The sequence below is a fragment of the Watersipora subatra genome, chromosome 5 (genome assembly GCF_963576615.1).
Source record: "Watersipora subatra chromosome 5, tzWatSuba1.1, whole genome shotgun sequence".
In the NCBI taxonomy this organism is placed as follows: Eukaryota; Metazoa; Bryozoa; class Gymnolaemata; order Cheilostomatida; family Watersiporidae; genus Watersipora; species Watersipora subatra.
This window is the reverse complement of record NC_088712.1, coordinates 25,448,987-25,468,014: the sequence shown is the minus strand read 5'-3', so window position 1 is coordinate 25,468,014 and position 19,028 is coordinate 25,448,987. Positions and strand designations below refer to the sequence as shown.

Sequence of the window (19,028 nt, the reverse complement as noted above, 5' to 3'; positions counted from 1 at the left end):
TCTTAAAAGCTAAAAACGAGCATCACCGATATCACGGAACTGCGTAGATTAGAATCCCTTTCCAAAACTGATCAAATGAGACGTAGCTGAACAAGATGGCTTCTGTTTACACTTTCATGCAACCTCATTCGTCGAAATATTTTCACAACTATACTTCACGTGAAAATACTATACTATACTACACTTCGCATTCAATGAAACCATGTCTATTCGCCTTTATTGTCTTTACGCGTCTATTTCATCATCATTGTAATGCTGTCATTTTGAGCACTGATATCTCAAAACCAACCGTAAAACTTTGTTTATTTTTTAACCTTAGCTCGAAAGAGTGCATATCATCCTCTGATAAACATGACGAGCCTGTTTGTCACCTGTGATAGTCGAAAAATGCTGCAGAAATTATTCGCGCTGTTTTGCAGGAAGTATGGGTCACATGATCAGATAACGACTAGACCAAGCCGAACTGCAACTGTAAACTAGTGAGCATCTATATTTGGTAAGGGCTCTTCGGTAAAACCAGAAGTGTTTGTCATAAACTAGTGCTACGAGAAGTTTTATATTGAGTCTTTTATTGGCCTTTCAATTCACGTGAGAACATCACATGTCAAAACAATAACGAAATCGTTTGACTACGTCAGATAAATTGATTCCAATCTACGGCGGTTTCGTGATGGCGGCGATTAACTGTTTGTTTTTGAGCTTTCAAGAGCTTGTAATCACATTTCCACATATTTTGCACCTACAACACAGCAGAGTGAGACATGGTGAATCCTCTGATATCAAATAACTGTGTAATATGAATTTTGTTGCAAGTCAACCTTTAAGATCAACCAGGATCACATTGAGATTCTGTTTTCCAAGATACGATCCAAGGGTGGCTATAACAATAACTCGGATGTGCAGTGTTTTAGATCTGCACTTCGAGCACTTCTCATAAAAGCAGATATCACACCAAGTCCTAATGCTAACTGTAATGATTTGGATATAATCGCTATATTAAAATCAGAATACATATGCCGCTTCAAAGCAGGAATCTAGTTCAAGCAACCTTAGACAAAACTATCTGGTCTAGTTATTTTCAGTCATGTCTAATGGGTGTTTAATACAGTGATCCAGCTTAACTGCTCCTAAATCTCATTTGATTCATTAGTTTGTTATTGGTTTAATTTCTATTTGGTCACTCTTTGTATTATCAATGATATAGAAGCTTCTAAATCATTGGTATTATTCATTACCATGTGTGTAAGATTCTTGTCTTTCTCATCCAAAGTCAGTTTTATATATTTTCAATAAAATATGCAGTCTTAGATGCACAAACTGTGGAATAATTGTGCAGTTTTTAGTGCTGAGTCAATTATTATAGGAATTCATAGATCACCTGATTCACTTTACACATCACCGTGATGTTGCGTCGTCCTATTTATAGGCCTCACTTATTTTGATTATTCTCATATTTACGGTTTACTATATCTATGACCTTCCTAAAAAAAAGACAGAGCATGATCAAGTATTATTACCCTGCTATATTGTTTAGAGGTTATTATCTCATTTAAAAATAAAAAATATGAAATAACAACTTCATTCATCTTACTCAAGCAACTTAGATTTTTTGGGTTAGCTTAAAGTAGCAAATATTGCAGAATTGTGACAAAACGAAATGCGAACCAAGTTTGAAGACATAATCAAACTCTAAATTATGTGGGTGAGTCGTCCTCTCTCATAAAGAAGATACAGGCGATGCCGAATATTAATTATTTACTGTACTCTTCACTAACATTTTATTGTCTGTGTTATCAATAATTGGCCATAATCCCAATTACTTGATCATGGTAAATATAGATTTATGTCAAATTCATATGTAATATCGTGGTAATATATTAAATAATACAGTATATCGGAACCAGTGCTGTGCACTTAATTCATTTTGATTGCCCACTTTTTGACTTGATCAAGAAATTTCAGTAGATTATAATATGACTTGACACTTGATCAATTCACTTCTCTAAAGAATTGAAGTGAATAGAGTTATTATTGCAAGAAATGAAAATTATTTGAGACTTGATGAATTCTTTCAAGAAATAGACTTGAAAATGTTTAAGGCCTTTATGAATGTTTATAAATTGCTAAATTAATGACCAAAATTACATGAAAAATGCTATCTATTTCAATAATCAATGTTATTACTACTCATTTATTTCTTTTTAAATTATGTTGTTCACAATTTATTAAAGAAATAATGAAAACTAGCATGACTAAAACTTGATCAATTTAACGACGAGAAAAATTGAATCAAATAAAGTTTATGATGGAAAATCTGAATTCATATCAGGACATGATGAAGACAGAAATTTTCAAGTCTTTTGAAATTAATTTGAAATTTCCTTTATTAATTTTCTAAAGCTTTGAAACACCAAAAAATGAAAATGCTAGTAAACCTAATCAAAAAGTATCGGCTAAGGCACTAACCATCCATTTCCTGAAGGAATTGTGACTTTATAGCCAACAGGAAAGCCTTCTCGTCTCCGCCCCTCTTGGCAAATACCGAGTCACACTCGTCTATAAAGATAATTGATGGTGCTACTCGTCTGGCCTAAAAAACAGAATATTATAGGTGAATAATTCAGTTGTCATTATACATAAATGACAACTGAATTCTAGGAAGTCCTATAATCAGCATAATAAATAAACTCAATATCCATGCAATTTTTAATAGTGTAAGGCTTTCTAATAATATGGTGCAGCAACACAATAGGCTAATATACATGTAGTAATACAATACCTCCAGAGTTGATGTCACGTGGCAAGATTTTACTTACAAGAATACGATTTTAACTTACCGCAGTAAATAGTGCTGCAATCAATGCCTCTGTTTCTCCGACGTACCTCCTGTTTATGGAACTTGGTGTCACAAGAAACAGTTGGGCATTGCACCTTTCAGCTAGTGCTCTTGCAATTAGGGTTTTCCCTGTGCCAGGAGGTCCATACATAAGTATGTTCTATCAAATAAATCAAAGATTGTGTGATTTACTTATCGTGGCACATGAGCTACCAAGTCTCACTACCACTCTTCACACACTGACAGTCATTAATCTAGCGCGAAGCAAAGCTGCAAGGCTGGGAACTGACAACTTTGATCTTTCACGAGCCCAGCCACGTGGCTACTCTTCTATCGCTGAGGGCAGAAGTGAATCTTTAGCCTGCATGCTGATGTTATGCACACAGAGGGCCTCTATTATTTTAAGTCCTGAACCGCAGCTACTGAGCGGTTAGCCTAAGCCTGAAAGGCTTGTCATCAGCAGGAGTCCAACTTGTCAGCCGGGGAGTCAAACCGGCCGGGCAAGTTGTAATAATATATAATAATAATAAAACAATATGTATATCACCATGAAACCAACATTTAAATGGTGCTCTAGACCAGTAAACCTCATACTTCAACGCAATAAATAAAAAATAAGCGTATATCATTAACAGTTAAGAAATACAGTAAACCAAAGATCCCTTGAGGTAAAATAATAACTGTGTTCAGAATTTTTTTCTCCATTTTTTTCAACATCAGGCTAAATAAAAATAAAAAAAATTCAAGGGAACTGGACAGATCAGATGATTAATTTTTAATTGCGATTAATGGCCATCAATACTTTTAATCGAGCTAATATTCATTTTTAATCAATCATACATGTATATAAGCAGTTTGATTAACTGAGGGAGAATAATTTACAGCACTATTTTAATCAAATAACTTCCAGTGCATGATTTTAACATTCTATTATTCATCGTAAAAAGGTTAAAACACATGTTGATAATGAGCATAGACCTCAATATTATACATAAATTATAAAATAAGAATAATATTTACTGATGTTAATTTTGAATAGAAGGGCCCAACATACAACTCCGGATTCTGCAAAGGTGAGATGAAGTTATCAGTAATTCGTCTTTGAACGTCTTCAAGTCCAACAACATCGTCTCTAAAAATGGTACCGAATCAATTCTTAGCCTATCATTTGTCTTTCTTGATATATTTATTATTTGTTTTTACTAAATTAGTGAAACATTTAGCATTTAATTCGCAAAAAAAATTCCTTTCAAATGTGAAATGTTTTAACACAAAGTGAAACAAGCTTACACTATTGAGGTGTAGTTTGTCATATCTCACAAGAACAACTTTAATGAGCAAGAAACTTCAAATTAGAGTCTAATTTTTCTACTGTTGCAATGCGATAACAATTACAAATAGATTAATACACTGTTTAATAAAGAACTTGCAGTGTTATTCCTGAACTGGTTTGAACCATGCTCTTTACAGCCATCCTTGTCTCCATATCAAACTCCTCAAGAACTGTTAAGAGTGTATTTCCTGAATTCGTAACATCCTGCATTCAAGAAAAATAACTTGACTTTTAAAAAAATTTTTTAATACTACTCGAATGAGTGGATCAAATGGTAATCCGAGAACCAAACACAATGTAGTGAGTGTTTGAAAGATACACAGTAATGAGAATATGAGCCCATAACTCAAAAATATACAACACTAATTCCCCTCAAAAGACTTAATTTTTATTGTTTCCCCAGACCCCCTTGTTTGGTTCCTAATTTTCTTACATACTTAACACTAACACATCTACTAAAAAGAACAACAAGAAAAAACATCCTTACGGTTAAAAAAACTTTTGGAACACACCAAACAATGTTGGGTCAAGACAGACATTGAAATGCATTTGAATTGTGTCCAGTTCTGTTGAGGCATCTTTATTGCTTTTCCTGACCTGATGAAAGAAAAGCTAAACTGATAGATATGCATATCTAAATAAGAAGCAGCCCAACTGCAGCCTGTCGGCTGGAAAGTAATTTTTGTAGTATAACCCACTTCAGTACAAATATGATTGTTGACTATTGTTGATCAATTATACACGCTGTCAAATTCAATATCAGCAGCAACCATCCCGTTTGGATGGACTGGGATTCCAACCTAATACCTACCAGCTCTCAAGCAAGCAACTCTACCACTGACCTATCAGTTCTTCATGCACCACAAACTTTCAATTACCTATATAATTCCATATGGCACTGTACAATAAAATATATGTTTCTGTAATATATTTATATGTATCAGGCATATAATTTTGAAATATAGATAATAACGTAACTTGGATCATTAAATTTCCATTGGTACCACTTTCATTCCGATCAACAAATTTGGGACGAAAAACAAGTGTGTGTCACAAACACACACACTACCCAAATTTATATATAGATCTATCTATCTAGCCTAGATAGATACTTGCCATTCTTTTGATTAGGAACATTAAAATAAACTAGCGGTGTGACTCTACAATGTATAGAACGTTCATAGATCAACGCAACCACTTTATTGCACCAAGAATCAACCAATGATGAGTCACACATGCAAATATATATCAGAAAAAAATTATGCAGAGTTGCGTTTAAAGGAGTAATTTTTGGAGTTGTGAATGGGTTTGTCAATATTATCAAACTATTAATTATATTATTAAATAATACAACGACATCTTTGAGATAATGCAGCAATTTCTTTTGGCAAATTTGGCGTAATTATCACCAATTAGAAATGAGCTCTCATTGCGTAGGTGTCCAATAAGTTTCTTTGTGTAATGTTGCAGCAATGAAAAATAAAGGAAAGGAGTTTGTTTCAAACGGTGTGCTCCCATTAGAGTACAGCATGCACCAAATAACAAGTTATTAGTAACTTACACCAACTTTCTTCAGAACAACAGCTATTGCCTTGTTCCTAGCTTGGTCCATCACTTCTGACGTTGTAACCCGCCATTGATGGTCATCTCTTCGACAGAAGTACTGAGTACCATATGTGTATACTTCATAATTGCTGTAACCATTACGAACAACCAGTCCGTATATCTCAGTCCCCGAAAATGCTGGAATATCATATGACTGCCCCTAGAAATCATACATCATGATGCGATTAGAATGTTCTTTGATATCCATAAAAGTAAGAAAATACGGTAAGATGCTGACTGAATGTCCAACTGCAATGTTATAAGCCTTTTCAAAAAATGTCAGGCTTGGGCACAAGAGTAGCTTGACTTTCCTTGACTAAAAATGCTTTTTTCACTGCTCTGACTTGACTCTTAGTTTTGTAATAATATAAGCTGAAGACTGGACTCTGCTCTTACTCTTAATTGTTCTTTACTCTGCTCTTCATTTGCTCTATTTATTTATATTTCAAAAGACTCTTTCAACTTGTCACTTATATGTATGTTATTTATATGTCCACATTTAGTTAAAATACATCCAAAAGTAGTATTAGTAACCAAAAAGTCACTAAATTCAGAAGAGAAAATACTGTTTGTTGAGTTCATGGTAATTTAGGCTATTATTTTTCCCATGAGACATAAGCAGAGAAGTTATTCTAACACGTACATTCTATACTTGGCTACTCTTGGATACCTTCAGACTTGACTCTAACTCTGCTCTTACAAAATTGTCATTCACAATGTCACTTGACTTTACTCTTATTACTGACTTTTGATGATGACTTGTACTTCACTCTTTTACAATAGAATTTTATTTACTCTAACTTGACTCTGGACTCTTTGAAATCTCTACTCTGCACAAGTCTGATAAATATGGTTTAGTGCTACTATGAAACAAACAGTACACTGTTTTGTTCGATGGTCAGAGAATCAAACGTTATAAACTAATATATCTCAGTAATATTGTTAATTACCTGTTCGCGATCAAGGAGGATGAAGAAATAATATCCTGTTTCAATACTTGAAGACTCTATGTAATGTTTGCATTGCTCATTGCTGGTACACAACACAACTAAAACATGATAAAGCAATGATATAGATTACTTCTCTAACCTATATCATTGGACAAAGTGTGACAATGTGTTGAACATTTAATGCAACTCTATGATTGATCAGACAGGACAAGCAAACAGACAAATAAGCAAAGAACAGTCAACTACAAGGAAGGGTGTCACTAGTGACGGCGCGAGACAAGATCCATCTGGAGAGACGAGAATAGGGTTGGCAAGGCAGTGTCTCGTCGGGAATGTGTTTCGATAAAAAAAGAATAATTAAATTGTGAATTATCTCCTTATTAAACAGACAACTCCTTTCTTTTGTTGGTGAGAATGAAATAAAAACATGTTTTTATCTATATTATGTCAGGTAATTTTTCTTTTTGGTGGCTCATTGCTGTTTTGTTCTCGTCTCCAAATTTGAAAAGCATTTTGTCTCGCTTTGTTTTGCTATCACTAGGTGTTGAGTCAATGAATCACTGAATGAGGCTAATATAAAACTAACAGCAACTATAGAGTACCAAGCATAAAAATACAACTTTCTATAGGATCTGCCAAAATATGAATCCAAACGAATGTTGCACTGTATTTTGATGCTCGCACTAATGCTTATTCAGACTAAAACAAAGCAATACAACTCACCCCCATCAGGAATTTGACATTTAAGAGATGACTGTGAAATAATAACAGACCAAATGTTCGTATAACACCAAATTACGACACATTGCTGTACTAGGTAAATACATAATTTATGCACTCATATGAATTACCGAGACAGCCTCTTAGCTAGCCCACGACATCATGCAATAAGCCGGGAGATAGTGAGAGCATCATCTCTCAGGTGGCAGACAGTGAAGTTGGTTCAAAATCTGACGGTGCTAGAGAATAAAGATTTAATGCAATTTGTAACTAATGGAATGCCGCACCAGCAACTTTCCAAATCCAAGGATATTTTCTAAAAAAAAGTGTGAGACAGTCACTTTAGATGCGACATTACTATAATATTTTGCAGGATTTTACTTGCGTAATGTTATGAAAAATTGAAACACACTAACAGTAAAGTTCAGTAAAAATATCTTGCATAACAACATTCGACTTTTTCATTGTGGCAATATATTGTAGAATATACCTGCTGAGAAACTTTGTTTTTGGCATATTGTCTCCATCTTTCTACAGAATCTGCATCACAGATGCCTCTGAACTCCCCCTGAAAATGCATAGAAACACATTTATAATGATGGCATAAAGAATGAGAGACTAAAGCGGAAAGAATCTTTTACCACTATACTCTTAACCAGGCCTACCTGGACTCGGTACCACTATACTCTTAACCAGGCCTACCTGGACTCAGTACCACTATACTCTTAACCAGGCCTACCTGGACTCGGTACATAACTTTTGGATTTTGTTTAGGTAGAAGCCTACTGAACTGCGGATAAAATAACTTTTTTAAACTGAAAGTAATTTCAGACATGTTAACAGCAACTTCAAGCAGTCATTGACCATAATGTAAGTGCTTCAGTGTGCAAATTGGTCATATTTGCTAGCATATTTGGGTATTGACATATTATTATATTGACTGAGATTCTTCAAACTCCATTTCAAATTCAAGAGAACATGGATAATATTGGAACAAATGTCTGGTTTATGGGCTCTTTTTTTCTGACCTGCATTATGCCATTTGAGTGTAAATAAAGCAGCACTAACCATTTGCTGCAACTCAAAACACATTGAATGAAATGGCTGCACATAGTTTAGATAGATGACTTGCAGGATTTAGTCTACACATTTTTATCACTCTTGCGAACGAATGAGACAATGTTAAAAGTAAAGTAGATAATATTGGTTTTCTTGCAAAAAACCAAAAGGCTTCCAGATGTTCAATAATATGTCTGTTTAAAGTAAAAAATGAAGATGCTAGCTTTTCTACGAAAAATCAAATGATTTGAAATAAAGAAAAAATTAACGAACAATAAAAAAATGCTAAATTTTTAACGATATTTCTTTGCAATAACATTGTGAAAATTATTAACATTAATTAACATTATTAAAAGATAAAAAATGGTGTCAAATGCCGAGGATCGACCTTCAGACTTTTAAATTCACTGACAAACACAATACCCATTGCCCCACAGTAGAAATTGTGCTTCATGTGGTATGCCCTGAGTTGCAAAACTAGCTCACTTGTCTTATTAACCTGCACTGTAAGATCTAGACAGAAAAAAATTGTAATAAACTATTATACCAAAAGACATTATTGGCTTGTTTGTTAGAAATCTCGTTTGTCGAAGACACTTCTCACAACACATAAATTAACCCAAAAGAGACAAATTTAATTGTAATTGTTAAAAATGCACTTACCTCCATGATATCTACTGTTGACAGTAAGTTCTTCAGAGCTTGTCCAGCATTCACATCTGGCAACCTTAGCTGACACCTTGCACTCACTGCCTTTTTGTTCTTTCTTAAATCCTTTGACTAAAACAAACAATCAATATATTTGGCTCGAAGAATCTACAACTCTTTCAGTAGACACAGAAGTGAAACTTCCTGTTGTGTATTAGCATTTGACTCAATTGAAGGAAATTTCTTTAAAATCGATTATGAATAAAACAAGAGTTGAATAACGAAATATAATAACCTTATCATTGCTTTCTGAGATGACAGAAAGAGAATCCTCGTCTTGAGTTATACTAGTAGATCGTCCATGTTTTTTTCGCTTAAGTTTCTCTCTGCTTTCAGATCTTTGCTTTCTTTTATGTTTCTTACTCTCCTGACCATCATCTTCAGACATTCTTTCCTGCTCTTCATCTCTGCCCCTGTTATCTGACCTTATCTGCTCGTCATCTCCATATCTGCTCTCTGCCCTTTCACTCTGCCCGTCATCTTCCCACATGCTTTCAGACATTCTTTCCTGCTCTTCATCTCTGCCCCTGCTATCTGATCGTTTCTGCTCATCATCTCCATATCTGCTCTCTGACCTTTCACTCTGCCCGTCATCTTCCCACATGCGCTCAGACATTCTTTCCTGCTCTTCATCTCTGCCCCTGTTATCTGATCTTTTCTGCTCATCATCTCCATATCTGCTCTCTGCCCTTTCACTCTGCCCGTCATCTTCTATCCTGCTCATTGATCTTCCCTCCTGCCTGTCCTTGCCTTCTGATTTTTTCTTTTGCCTACACTCTCTGCCCCTGCTCTCAGATTGATCCGACCCATACCCTCTGCTCCTACTCTCCAATCCCATCTCCTGCTCAAATCGTGGGCTCCTACTCGCAGATCTTTGTCTTCTTTCCGGGTTCATTCTGTTTTTACTACGATCTTCTCCTTTGCTAAAAAGTGCTTATATCTAGTTAAATAGTTTGAAAGATATACAAACAAATCAGAATTAATTCATAAAAGCTGAAAAACTTCAATTATACAGACTATATAACATTAAACAATTGTTGTAGTTTGAACATACTGTGATTTTTAGTTATATCCTATTACAGGAATTCATCTATAGTATTTAGTTATATCCTATTACAGGAATTCATCTATAGTATTTAGTTATATCCTATTACCAGAATTCATCTATAGTATTTCGGAATTTTCAAAATTATAACTTTCCTAATCAACAACAATGAAACGAAAGCTGAAAGCCTATCCTAAGACCCAACCTATAAGCCAAGAAACTGGTCAATTTAATTGCGAAACAGATAAATAATTGCTATAGCCGCCTCTGTGTACTTAACTTTACATTGAACCACATAATTTATAGAAAGTTTCATGTAGATATGGTTTGCATTGCAAATTAAAAAAAAATAATAGGGTATGACATCCGCAACAAAAAGATTTCCAAAATTGGTTTTTTGAAGTAATAAAAAGTTAGAACATGTTACACATTTTTGCAATTTAAAGATCAGATATTTTCATGTTCCTAGTGAGTACAAGAACATAGACCAATATGCTTTAAAAAAAACATTAAACTTTATCATTGTAAAACTTAATCATATTGAAGCTCTTTCCAATCAAACCAGTCTTCATTTTTTTCACATTTAAAAGAAAAACCTAAAAAGGAAGTTTTATGCATTTTATATTTCTGTCTAATTTTCACAAAAATCAATGTTTCCCAAATTTCTTTTCAGTAAAATATTAAGTTTCCATTTCTTAACTATCGAAAACCAGGGCTCCAGGTTTTTAACATCATCTGAAGGAAACCTCTATATTTGTGAAACCTTACTACAGTAATACATTTAATGGATGATAATTTACTCACATATAGGAAAACATATTACTAACGTTTCAATGTAAATATAAAGGCGGATGTGGGTTGATTTCCGCTTTATAGCTTTAATAATCTCTCCCATGGACTCGGATGGTTGGAAATACGGTCCCGTGTTCCTTCCAAGATGTACGGTTGTGCGTGTTGGAGTAACAAAACTTTCCATTTCAAACTCCTTCATTAATTTAGATATTAAGTCTTCCACGCTATCTTCTAAATTAATGGAGTAATTCTCCAGTCTCTTACCAGGTGTTTTACACTGCAAAATAAGACACAATAGATTAGAAAGAAAAACATCATAGAGCAATGCCCTCTATCTGGAATGTCTCAAAAAGCTGAGATAAAAATTACCTCAAACTCACAATTGTAATTGCCAAAGATCAAACTTTCCAAAAAGCACAATTGTACCATGTAAATTCAATACTGGGCCAATAGTTGTTCGCAAAATATATTTGCTAAAGGGTATACAGGAATTTTACTGCTTTTATATGTATTTTTAGATTAGCCAAAACAATTGGGACTTTGAATTGACGTTGTTACACTGATATATAATGATTTTAAATAGAGGTTTTAATATCTGTTTGGAGCCGCCTTTATGATCTGAGTATGGCGCCTTACAGTGCCTCGCGTTGCGTGTTCGCAACTCGAGTTGTACAACTCGAGTTGTATAACTCGAGTTGCCGTGTTGTCCAACTCGAGTTGCCGAATTGTACAACTCGGCCTGGGTTTATGACCTCGAGTTGTGTTACCTATACGCAAAACTAACACAGGTTCGTAAAGAAAGCAAAGTGAGTAATTGGGGTGTCTCATTTACAGAAATTTAATAATAATTTAAATATGTATACATATTTAAATTATATATATTGGCGAGATTTGCGCATATTCATTTCTATAAATATAAAGAGACAAAAACAATTGTAGAATGTAAAAAGCAAACTAAAAAACAATCTATATGAGAGCCGAGCAGCGAAATTTTTTTCCCAAACAGGTTTACATACGGCAGTAAAATTTTGGTTCATGATTGGCTTTAGTAATTGAGTTTTAGTAATCAAAACCTACATCATTACATTGAAAGTCACTAGTTATAATTAGAGAGGAACACAAAATTCTAAATAACGTAGCAAAACTGATGTTATCATTCAAAAAGTGCTGTTAAAACGTAAGAGGCGCTCACTTAAAACTCATTAACTTAAGCCATTTTGAATAATATTTTGGAATTTTGTGTTCCTTTCTAATTATAACTATTGATTTCTAATGTAATGATGTAAGTTTTGGTTACTAAAACTCAATTACTAAAGCCAATCATGAGCCAAAATTTTACTGCCGTATGTAAACCTGTTTGGGAAAAAGAAATTCGCAGCCAGCCGGGCAACTTCTTTTTCAAATAAAAAAAGAGTCATCTCTCTAGAATCTGACAAGAAACTGAATGAACACCAAAATGAACATAGAAATTATTTCAACGGCGTTTAATGATGCACAAAAAATTCCATATAGCTAGAGAAAATGAAACGATGAGATGTTCTCAAGCCGAGTTGTTGAACTCGAGTTGCTGTTTAAAGAACTCGGCTTGGGTTTTGATGAACTCGAGTTGTACAACTCGAGTTATATTTACAAACTCGAGTTGTACAACTCGAGTTGTGCAACTCGAGTTGTACAACTCGAGTTGCAAACTCGGCACAGTATAATTCTAATAATTCGCTATTAGCTCTAGTTTTACAGTACATACATAGTTTAATTTCTATTAGCTAACGGGTGTCTATTGATATACCATTGTTAATATAACCAGATCTACGGTTATTCTACCGTAATACCAATATACTGCGCCTTACTTTTGAAAAGTCGTGTTGCGCGTTCACAACTCGAGTTGTGCAACTCGAGTTGATCAACTCGAGTTGTGAACGCGCAACGCGAGGCACTGCAAGGCGCCATATCTGAGTGATTCCAGTCGGTAATAGATAAAATTTGAAAAAGCATGAGCTACCAGTTTTTAGTACACCAAAAAGCCAAAGAGCCTCTTTGTTTCTGCAACAGTTCTAACCTACTAATGGCACAACTATTAAATGCAACTTGCAATTCCTTAGTCATTCAATACACCATCTACAATATTGATTTAGTTTCATATGCTTTTCTCTAATCAGAACATTCATATTTCAAATAATAAAAAAACAAATTATTAGTTAAAAAATATTACTATTTAAATAATAACACATCAATATTGTTAAATATGTATATAAGTTACTGATACTCACTTGCACAAACTTTCCATTTCTCTGTAGTTTCATACCAATCGTAGCTTTGTATTCCTGCTTTCTAAGACTTTGTCCCTACAAGTTGAAAAATAAACTAGATAATTGATTTTCAAGCAAAAAATCGAAAAGGCTTCCAGATATAAACCTGCTGTTTTAACCCTAAAATATTGATATTGTCTTTCCTATAAAAATCCAATGATTTTAGATGAAAACAAATTAAGTAAAAAGGAAAACTGATAAATTTGAACTGACACTCTTCTGCAATAATATTGTGAGCCATCAAAAAAGGAGATATGTATATATGCAATACAGCTATATTGAGAATTGAACACCAGACACCAGTCATCACAAGTGGCAAGTGCAGTATCCACTGCACCACAGTGGACACTGTATTGGAATATAATATCGGATATGAATCAAAGCTTTAAGTTTCAGGGTGGTCTAACATGTTATTGATATACAAACTTATTTGTTCAAGCTAGGCAAAGCCAAGTTGATCCAGTATACCTATTTGGCTAATGTATAAGTTTTATTTATTCAAAAGTAGCAACTTCCCCGGAAATGCAAGTAATGGAGTGACAACGAAAACTTTGGAACAAAGTCTTGAGAAAATGATTGATGACACAGTTTAGGTCATAAATAATGATCCATAAAATATTACAATGTCTATTCTTTTACAAAATTTGTTGCCCCTAACTTCAAAGGTTCTTTAGATATTCATAATTAAGAGAGAGAACATAGTTTTGGCTGCCAATGTTGCCACAGAGACCCCCTAGGTGTATAAAAGAAATCATTATCAAGGTTTGAGGTACTATCTACCAACGCTCAAATTTTCAAGCTCTTAGCTCTGGCCAGTTCTGAGATCACCAAGTGAGAATATTTAGGAAATAAAAAGACAGAAGATGAAATAACAAAAACAATAGTCTTCCAAATATAATCCGGAACCCTAATAACACACTAGTCTTCCAAATGAAATATGGAAGATTAGTCACTTGGATTCTTAAAAATAACTATATTATCATATTGTAATCAATACATACCCTATCAGATATGTATGTCGAAAGCAGAGTCGCGACCGCAACATCCTTTTTCAAGGCGTCGAACTTTTTCTTATCGGCGGAGCATAGGTGTATATCTTTGGAAGTAAGATTACTTAATTGATTTATTGTGTTTATCTGTAGCAAAAGCGAAACAAGAAGGTAAAACAAACTGATGTGATTAAAATTAATTACAACTCTAAAACAATGACATGAATTGTTAGGGTTTGCTTTTCATCATATCTTACACTTACATACACTTGCGTAAATTTTTATTAACTTTTACCAGTCAAAGTATCAAACTGTAAAAGTTAACTGAAGTTGCCTTTTTCCAAAATAAGCAAAATAACTTTTTTGTGCATGATGCTCAGTACAGTATAAGGTAGTGAAAGAACAAATTTCTATTTTCCACCTTTTCAACTTTAGGCCTACTATGGAATGTTTGTCAAGAGCACTCTCCTAGATAGTGATGCCACCAGACAAGATCTATTCTTGAAAAATGAGAATGGGGTTGACAAGACAGTGTCTCGTCAGGAATGTGTTTTAATAAATATGACGATGAAATTGTGAATTATCTCTTCTTTAAACAGACAACTCATTTTTTGTTAGTCAGAATGAAATAAAAAGCATATTTTTGTCGATGTCAGTTCAGTTTTCTTTTTGGTGTCTCATTTCTCATCTTGAAATTTTAAAGGCATCTTGTCTCGCCTTATCATGCAATGCTTGCCCAGTTTTGCCTTCACTATCACTATGCCTAGACAGTGTAAACATCCTAGATAGATGCCTTAGGATGTCTTACGCAACTATTTTCCACACTGTTCACATAAATCCCAGATGCTCAGCAACTAGTTGTGACCATGATATCATTGATATAATCCATATCAATGCTTACACAGAGGAACTTTTCCTTATAGGACATGTATGTGAATGTGAACCAGGCTTAAAGCGCAAGCTTTACGCAGCTGATAAGTTAGAAATGCTTTAGACAGACCCTTGTTCAATAGCAATATGCTAAAAATTGTTTTTTTTTTTCATTTATGCCTTTATTAGAACAAGCACAGCAGTTAGGGCTAGAATCCTGCTAGAATAGTTTTGTCAGAATGGCACAAAATTGGTTTAAACAGACAACCTTTTAATGAAGAGATCTAAACAATTGTGACTGTGCCATGTTAACAACACCCTACTCTTTAAACATTATCAACGATACAAAGCTTTGACCAATCATCATCGTAATATAAAATTATATTGAAAAGAAACATCGACATTTACAAAATGTTTTTTGTATATATTGTGCGGAGAAAAGAAACTCCAAAAATAAGAAATTAAAGAATTTAAAGTCTAATATTGTTTATTTATGTAAAAACCAAATGATTAGGAAGTTATTAAAAATTGTTGACAGATGATTCTCATTAGTAGGGTCAACCGTAGCATTATTCAATTCTGGCTTATGTATGGTGAAAACTTACGTTTTTGGCGAACAAATCTAGATAGATGTGATCTAGCTGGTGTTTCTGCAATTAGATTAAACATACAAATTGAACAAAATTCTTCACTCCATTCAGTTCAGGTACATACATGTATGTAAATAACGGCTAGTCAAAGGGTTTGCATGTGGCAGTACCTTAAAACCAAAGTCTACAATTATTTCTTCCAAATTAGGTTGGCTTACTCAGTGTCAGTTGGTTTTCTCCACTTCTTATATCTCAGTTACCTCAATGTTTGTGCATGTCAAATAACTGACAACAATTGATATTTGGAACAACAAAAATTCATACCCTGTTTGGTAGTGCCACCAGCAACTCGCCTTTTGTGTATTGCACTTCAAAGTTGTTTTTTCCTAGAAACTACAACTAAATATAATTGGTTTTCCTACGGAAAATCAAAAGGTTTCCAAATGTTCAATAATATGCTTGTTTAAAGTAATATAAATCAAAGATATTAGCTTTTCTACGAAAAATACAATGATTTAATATAAACTACAATTAATCGACAAGAGAAAATTGCTAGATTTGAAACGATTTTCCAATCATATTGTATGCTCTAAAAAGAAAAAAAGGGTGCACAACCCCAAGGATCAACCTCCGGACTTTCAAATTCACTGTCAAATGCAATACCTACTGCATCACAGTAGACACTGTGCTTTACAGTAATATACTATCCAATACAAATATACAATGTAGGCTTTAGATTTCAGGGTGGTCTTTTGTGTGGTCTAACATGCTATTGATATAAGAAAAGTTGTTTGCTCAAGCAACACAATGCATGGTGCTCCAAAATACCTTTTTGGCGAATATCTAAAAAAATAAAGTTAAAGTAGTTAATGGCCCCGAAAAGCGAGTTATGGAGTGACAACTAAATTTATGGCGCAAAGTATTGAGAAAACCTTTTATGATACAGCTTAGGTCCTAAATCAGGATCCGTAGAAAATTGAAATGTCTATTCTTTTACACAATTTGGTGCTTCCAACTTCCACGGTGTTTTAGATATACATAATAAAAAAAACAGTTTTTGCTGTAAATCCTGCTGCAGAGACACCCTAGGTGTATAAAAGAAACCAATTATCAAGGTTGGATGTTCTACCTACCAATGCTCAAAGTTTCAAGCTCTTAAATCTAGTTCTTAGATCACCGAGGCATAGGTTTTATGAAATTAGAAGAAAGAAGATGGAATACTGACAAAAACAGTAGTCTTCCAGATTAACTTGAAATATAAATTAAGTTTTAATGTGCGAATTTATCTAGGCCAGGCCATCTGCCCAAAAAGTGAATTGTATGAAGACAGCGCTGTAGAAACCGATTTGAGTTTGGGGGTGCTGAAATAGACTCACCAGAAATAGGGGAGGAGGGGGGAGGGCGAGACAAACACAATTAACCATGTAAATACAGAAACCATGTAAATAAATAATGAAATATGTCGTTGTATTGTAGTTTGAACTCGCACTGATTCTAGAAATTATTCTGAAAATTGTACCAAACGCGTGGTGGGTTAAAATGGCCCTAGATTACATTATGTATAACCCACACTAAGTCTCTTTCTCACCTTTGGTATAGTGTATATCACTTTACTCACGGACTAATAAAGACAACTCATTGATCAATGAAACTTGTATAATAATTATACGCACAGTACTTAACTAGCCTAATTTCTTTGCCATTTTGAACTTCACTCTATGTGGTAGTAAGACAGAACATACTTATGACCTACACTACACTGACCAATAGCCAACCAAACCATCAACTATTCGGTATCATTAGGTGGGATAGGATGGTAGAGGAGAAGACAGCGGGTAAGCTCATGTAGAATAGAACACAAATTAAAGTCACTATAGAAGCTAGTTACTATTTGCATTTAAAACTATCTACTTTCTTATTGAAGAGAGGACAACTCTATTGAAAAAATCGAAAAATATTGAAAAGTTGATGGATTTTGATGTATCTTTTATATTTTGTTGCAAAAATTATTGGGAGGTGCTGTATCGGCGGCCCAGCATAAAGAGGCATAGCAAAATACCTTTTGCTTGTCTCCCTCATAGCTATACATTATTATTTTCAGACGAACTTTTTACAATTTTACTTACAGTCCTGCTAATTTTTAACTTTGTGAACTTACTAATAATAACTTTTTAATACTTTCATTTTGGGAAAACAAAATTTATTTTCTGGCAAAAAAATTAATCTTAGTTCAGATAATAAACATCTAACAGGTTTACTGGCACATGTTCAGATAATAAACAACTAACAGGTTTACTGGCACATGTTCAGATAATAAACAACTGACAGGTTTACTGGCACATGTTCAGATAATAAACAACTAACAGGTTTACTGGCACATGTGAAAAATCGCACAAACCTGTAACAAATCTTTCAAAGTCATCATCTTTGCTTGAACAATCCTAGCACTAATAAATGACCTAAAACAGGAAAAGTGGTAGATTATTTGTTACATATAATATATATTTATGTAACAAATGCTCAGCACCAGAAATAATTACATACCTATTACTGCTGCGACAGACATACTACCTCCTATGGCGCCTTACAGTGCCTCGCGTTGCGCGTTCACAACTCGAGTTGCAAACTCAGGACACTATAATTCGCCATTAGCTCTAGTTTTCAGTACATACATAGTTTAATTTTTATTAGCTAACGGGTACCTATTGATGTACCATTGTTAATATAACCAGATATACGGTTATGCTACCGTAATACCAATATATTGCAATTTACTTTTACAAAGTTGCGTTGTGCGTTCACAACTCGAGGTGTGCAACTCGATTTGTGAACACGGAACGCGAGGCACTGTAAGGCGCCATAATCTCTTCTAAAATGATGATTAGTGCATCCATAAATAGATAGGTCATCAGCTGGCATTGCACCAACCAGGAGTAAGCTGAGGAGCAAGCGATAGAAAGAAATTGGAAATATTTAAATCAAATCCTCGTTATGATAGATAGAACTTGAAAAGTACAGCAAAAACATAATTCACACAAGTGGTGACTAAAAGAACTGCACAGGAGACGGTGCAGGATTAACAACTCCAAATATGAATACTGGTGTGTTTTGAAGGAAACATTTAAAAATATTATAAGGCCTTCGTGCTTCTTTAGCAATAACTGCAGCTTTAGCATGCTTCCAAATGTATCATAGCTAGAGAAACAGTTATGAGAAGAAATAATT

At 34.1% G+C, this 19,028-nt stretch overlaps 1 protein-coding gene across 1 annotated transcript; it reads right to left on the bottom strand.

Moving 5' to 3' along the window:
- Positions 1-813: 813 nt before the first annotated feature.
- Positions 814-8,198, bottom strand: LOC137396643 (uncharacterized). The gene is made up of 10 exons (XM_068082958.1): positions 8,184-8,198; positions 7,935-8,012; positions 7,448-7,478; positions 6,725-6,822; positions 5,731-5,934; positions 4,267-4,373; positions 3,857-3,968; positions 2,838-2,996; positions 2,467-2,590; positions 814-968 (listed from the first exon to the last, which is right to left on the bottom strand). The coding sequence occupies exons 1-10, from the start codon at positions 8,196-8,198 to the stop codon at positions 814-816; spliced, it is 1,083 nt and encodes a 360-aa protein (XP_067939059.1).
- Positions 8,199-19,028: the final 10,830 nt, after the last annotated feature.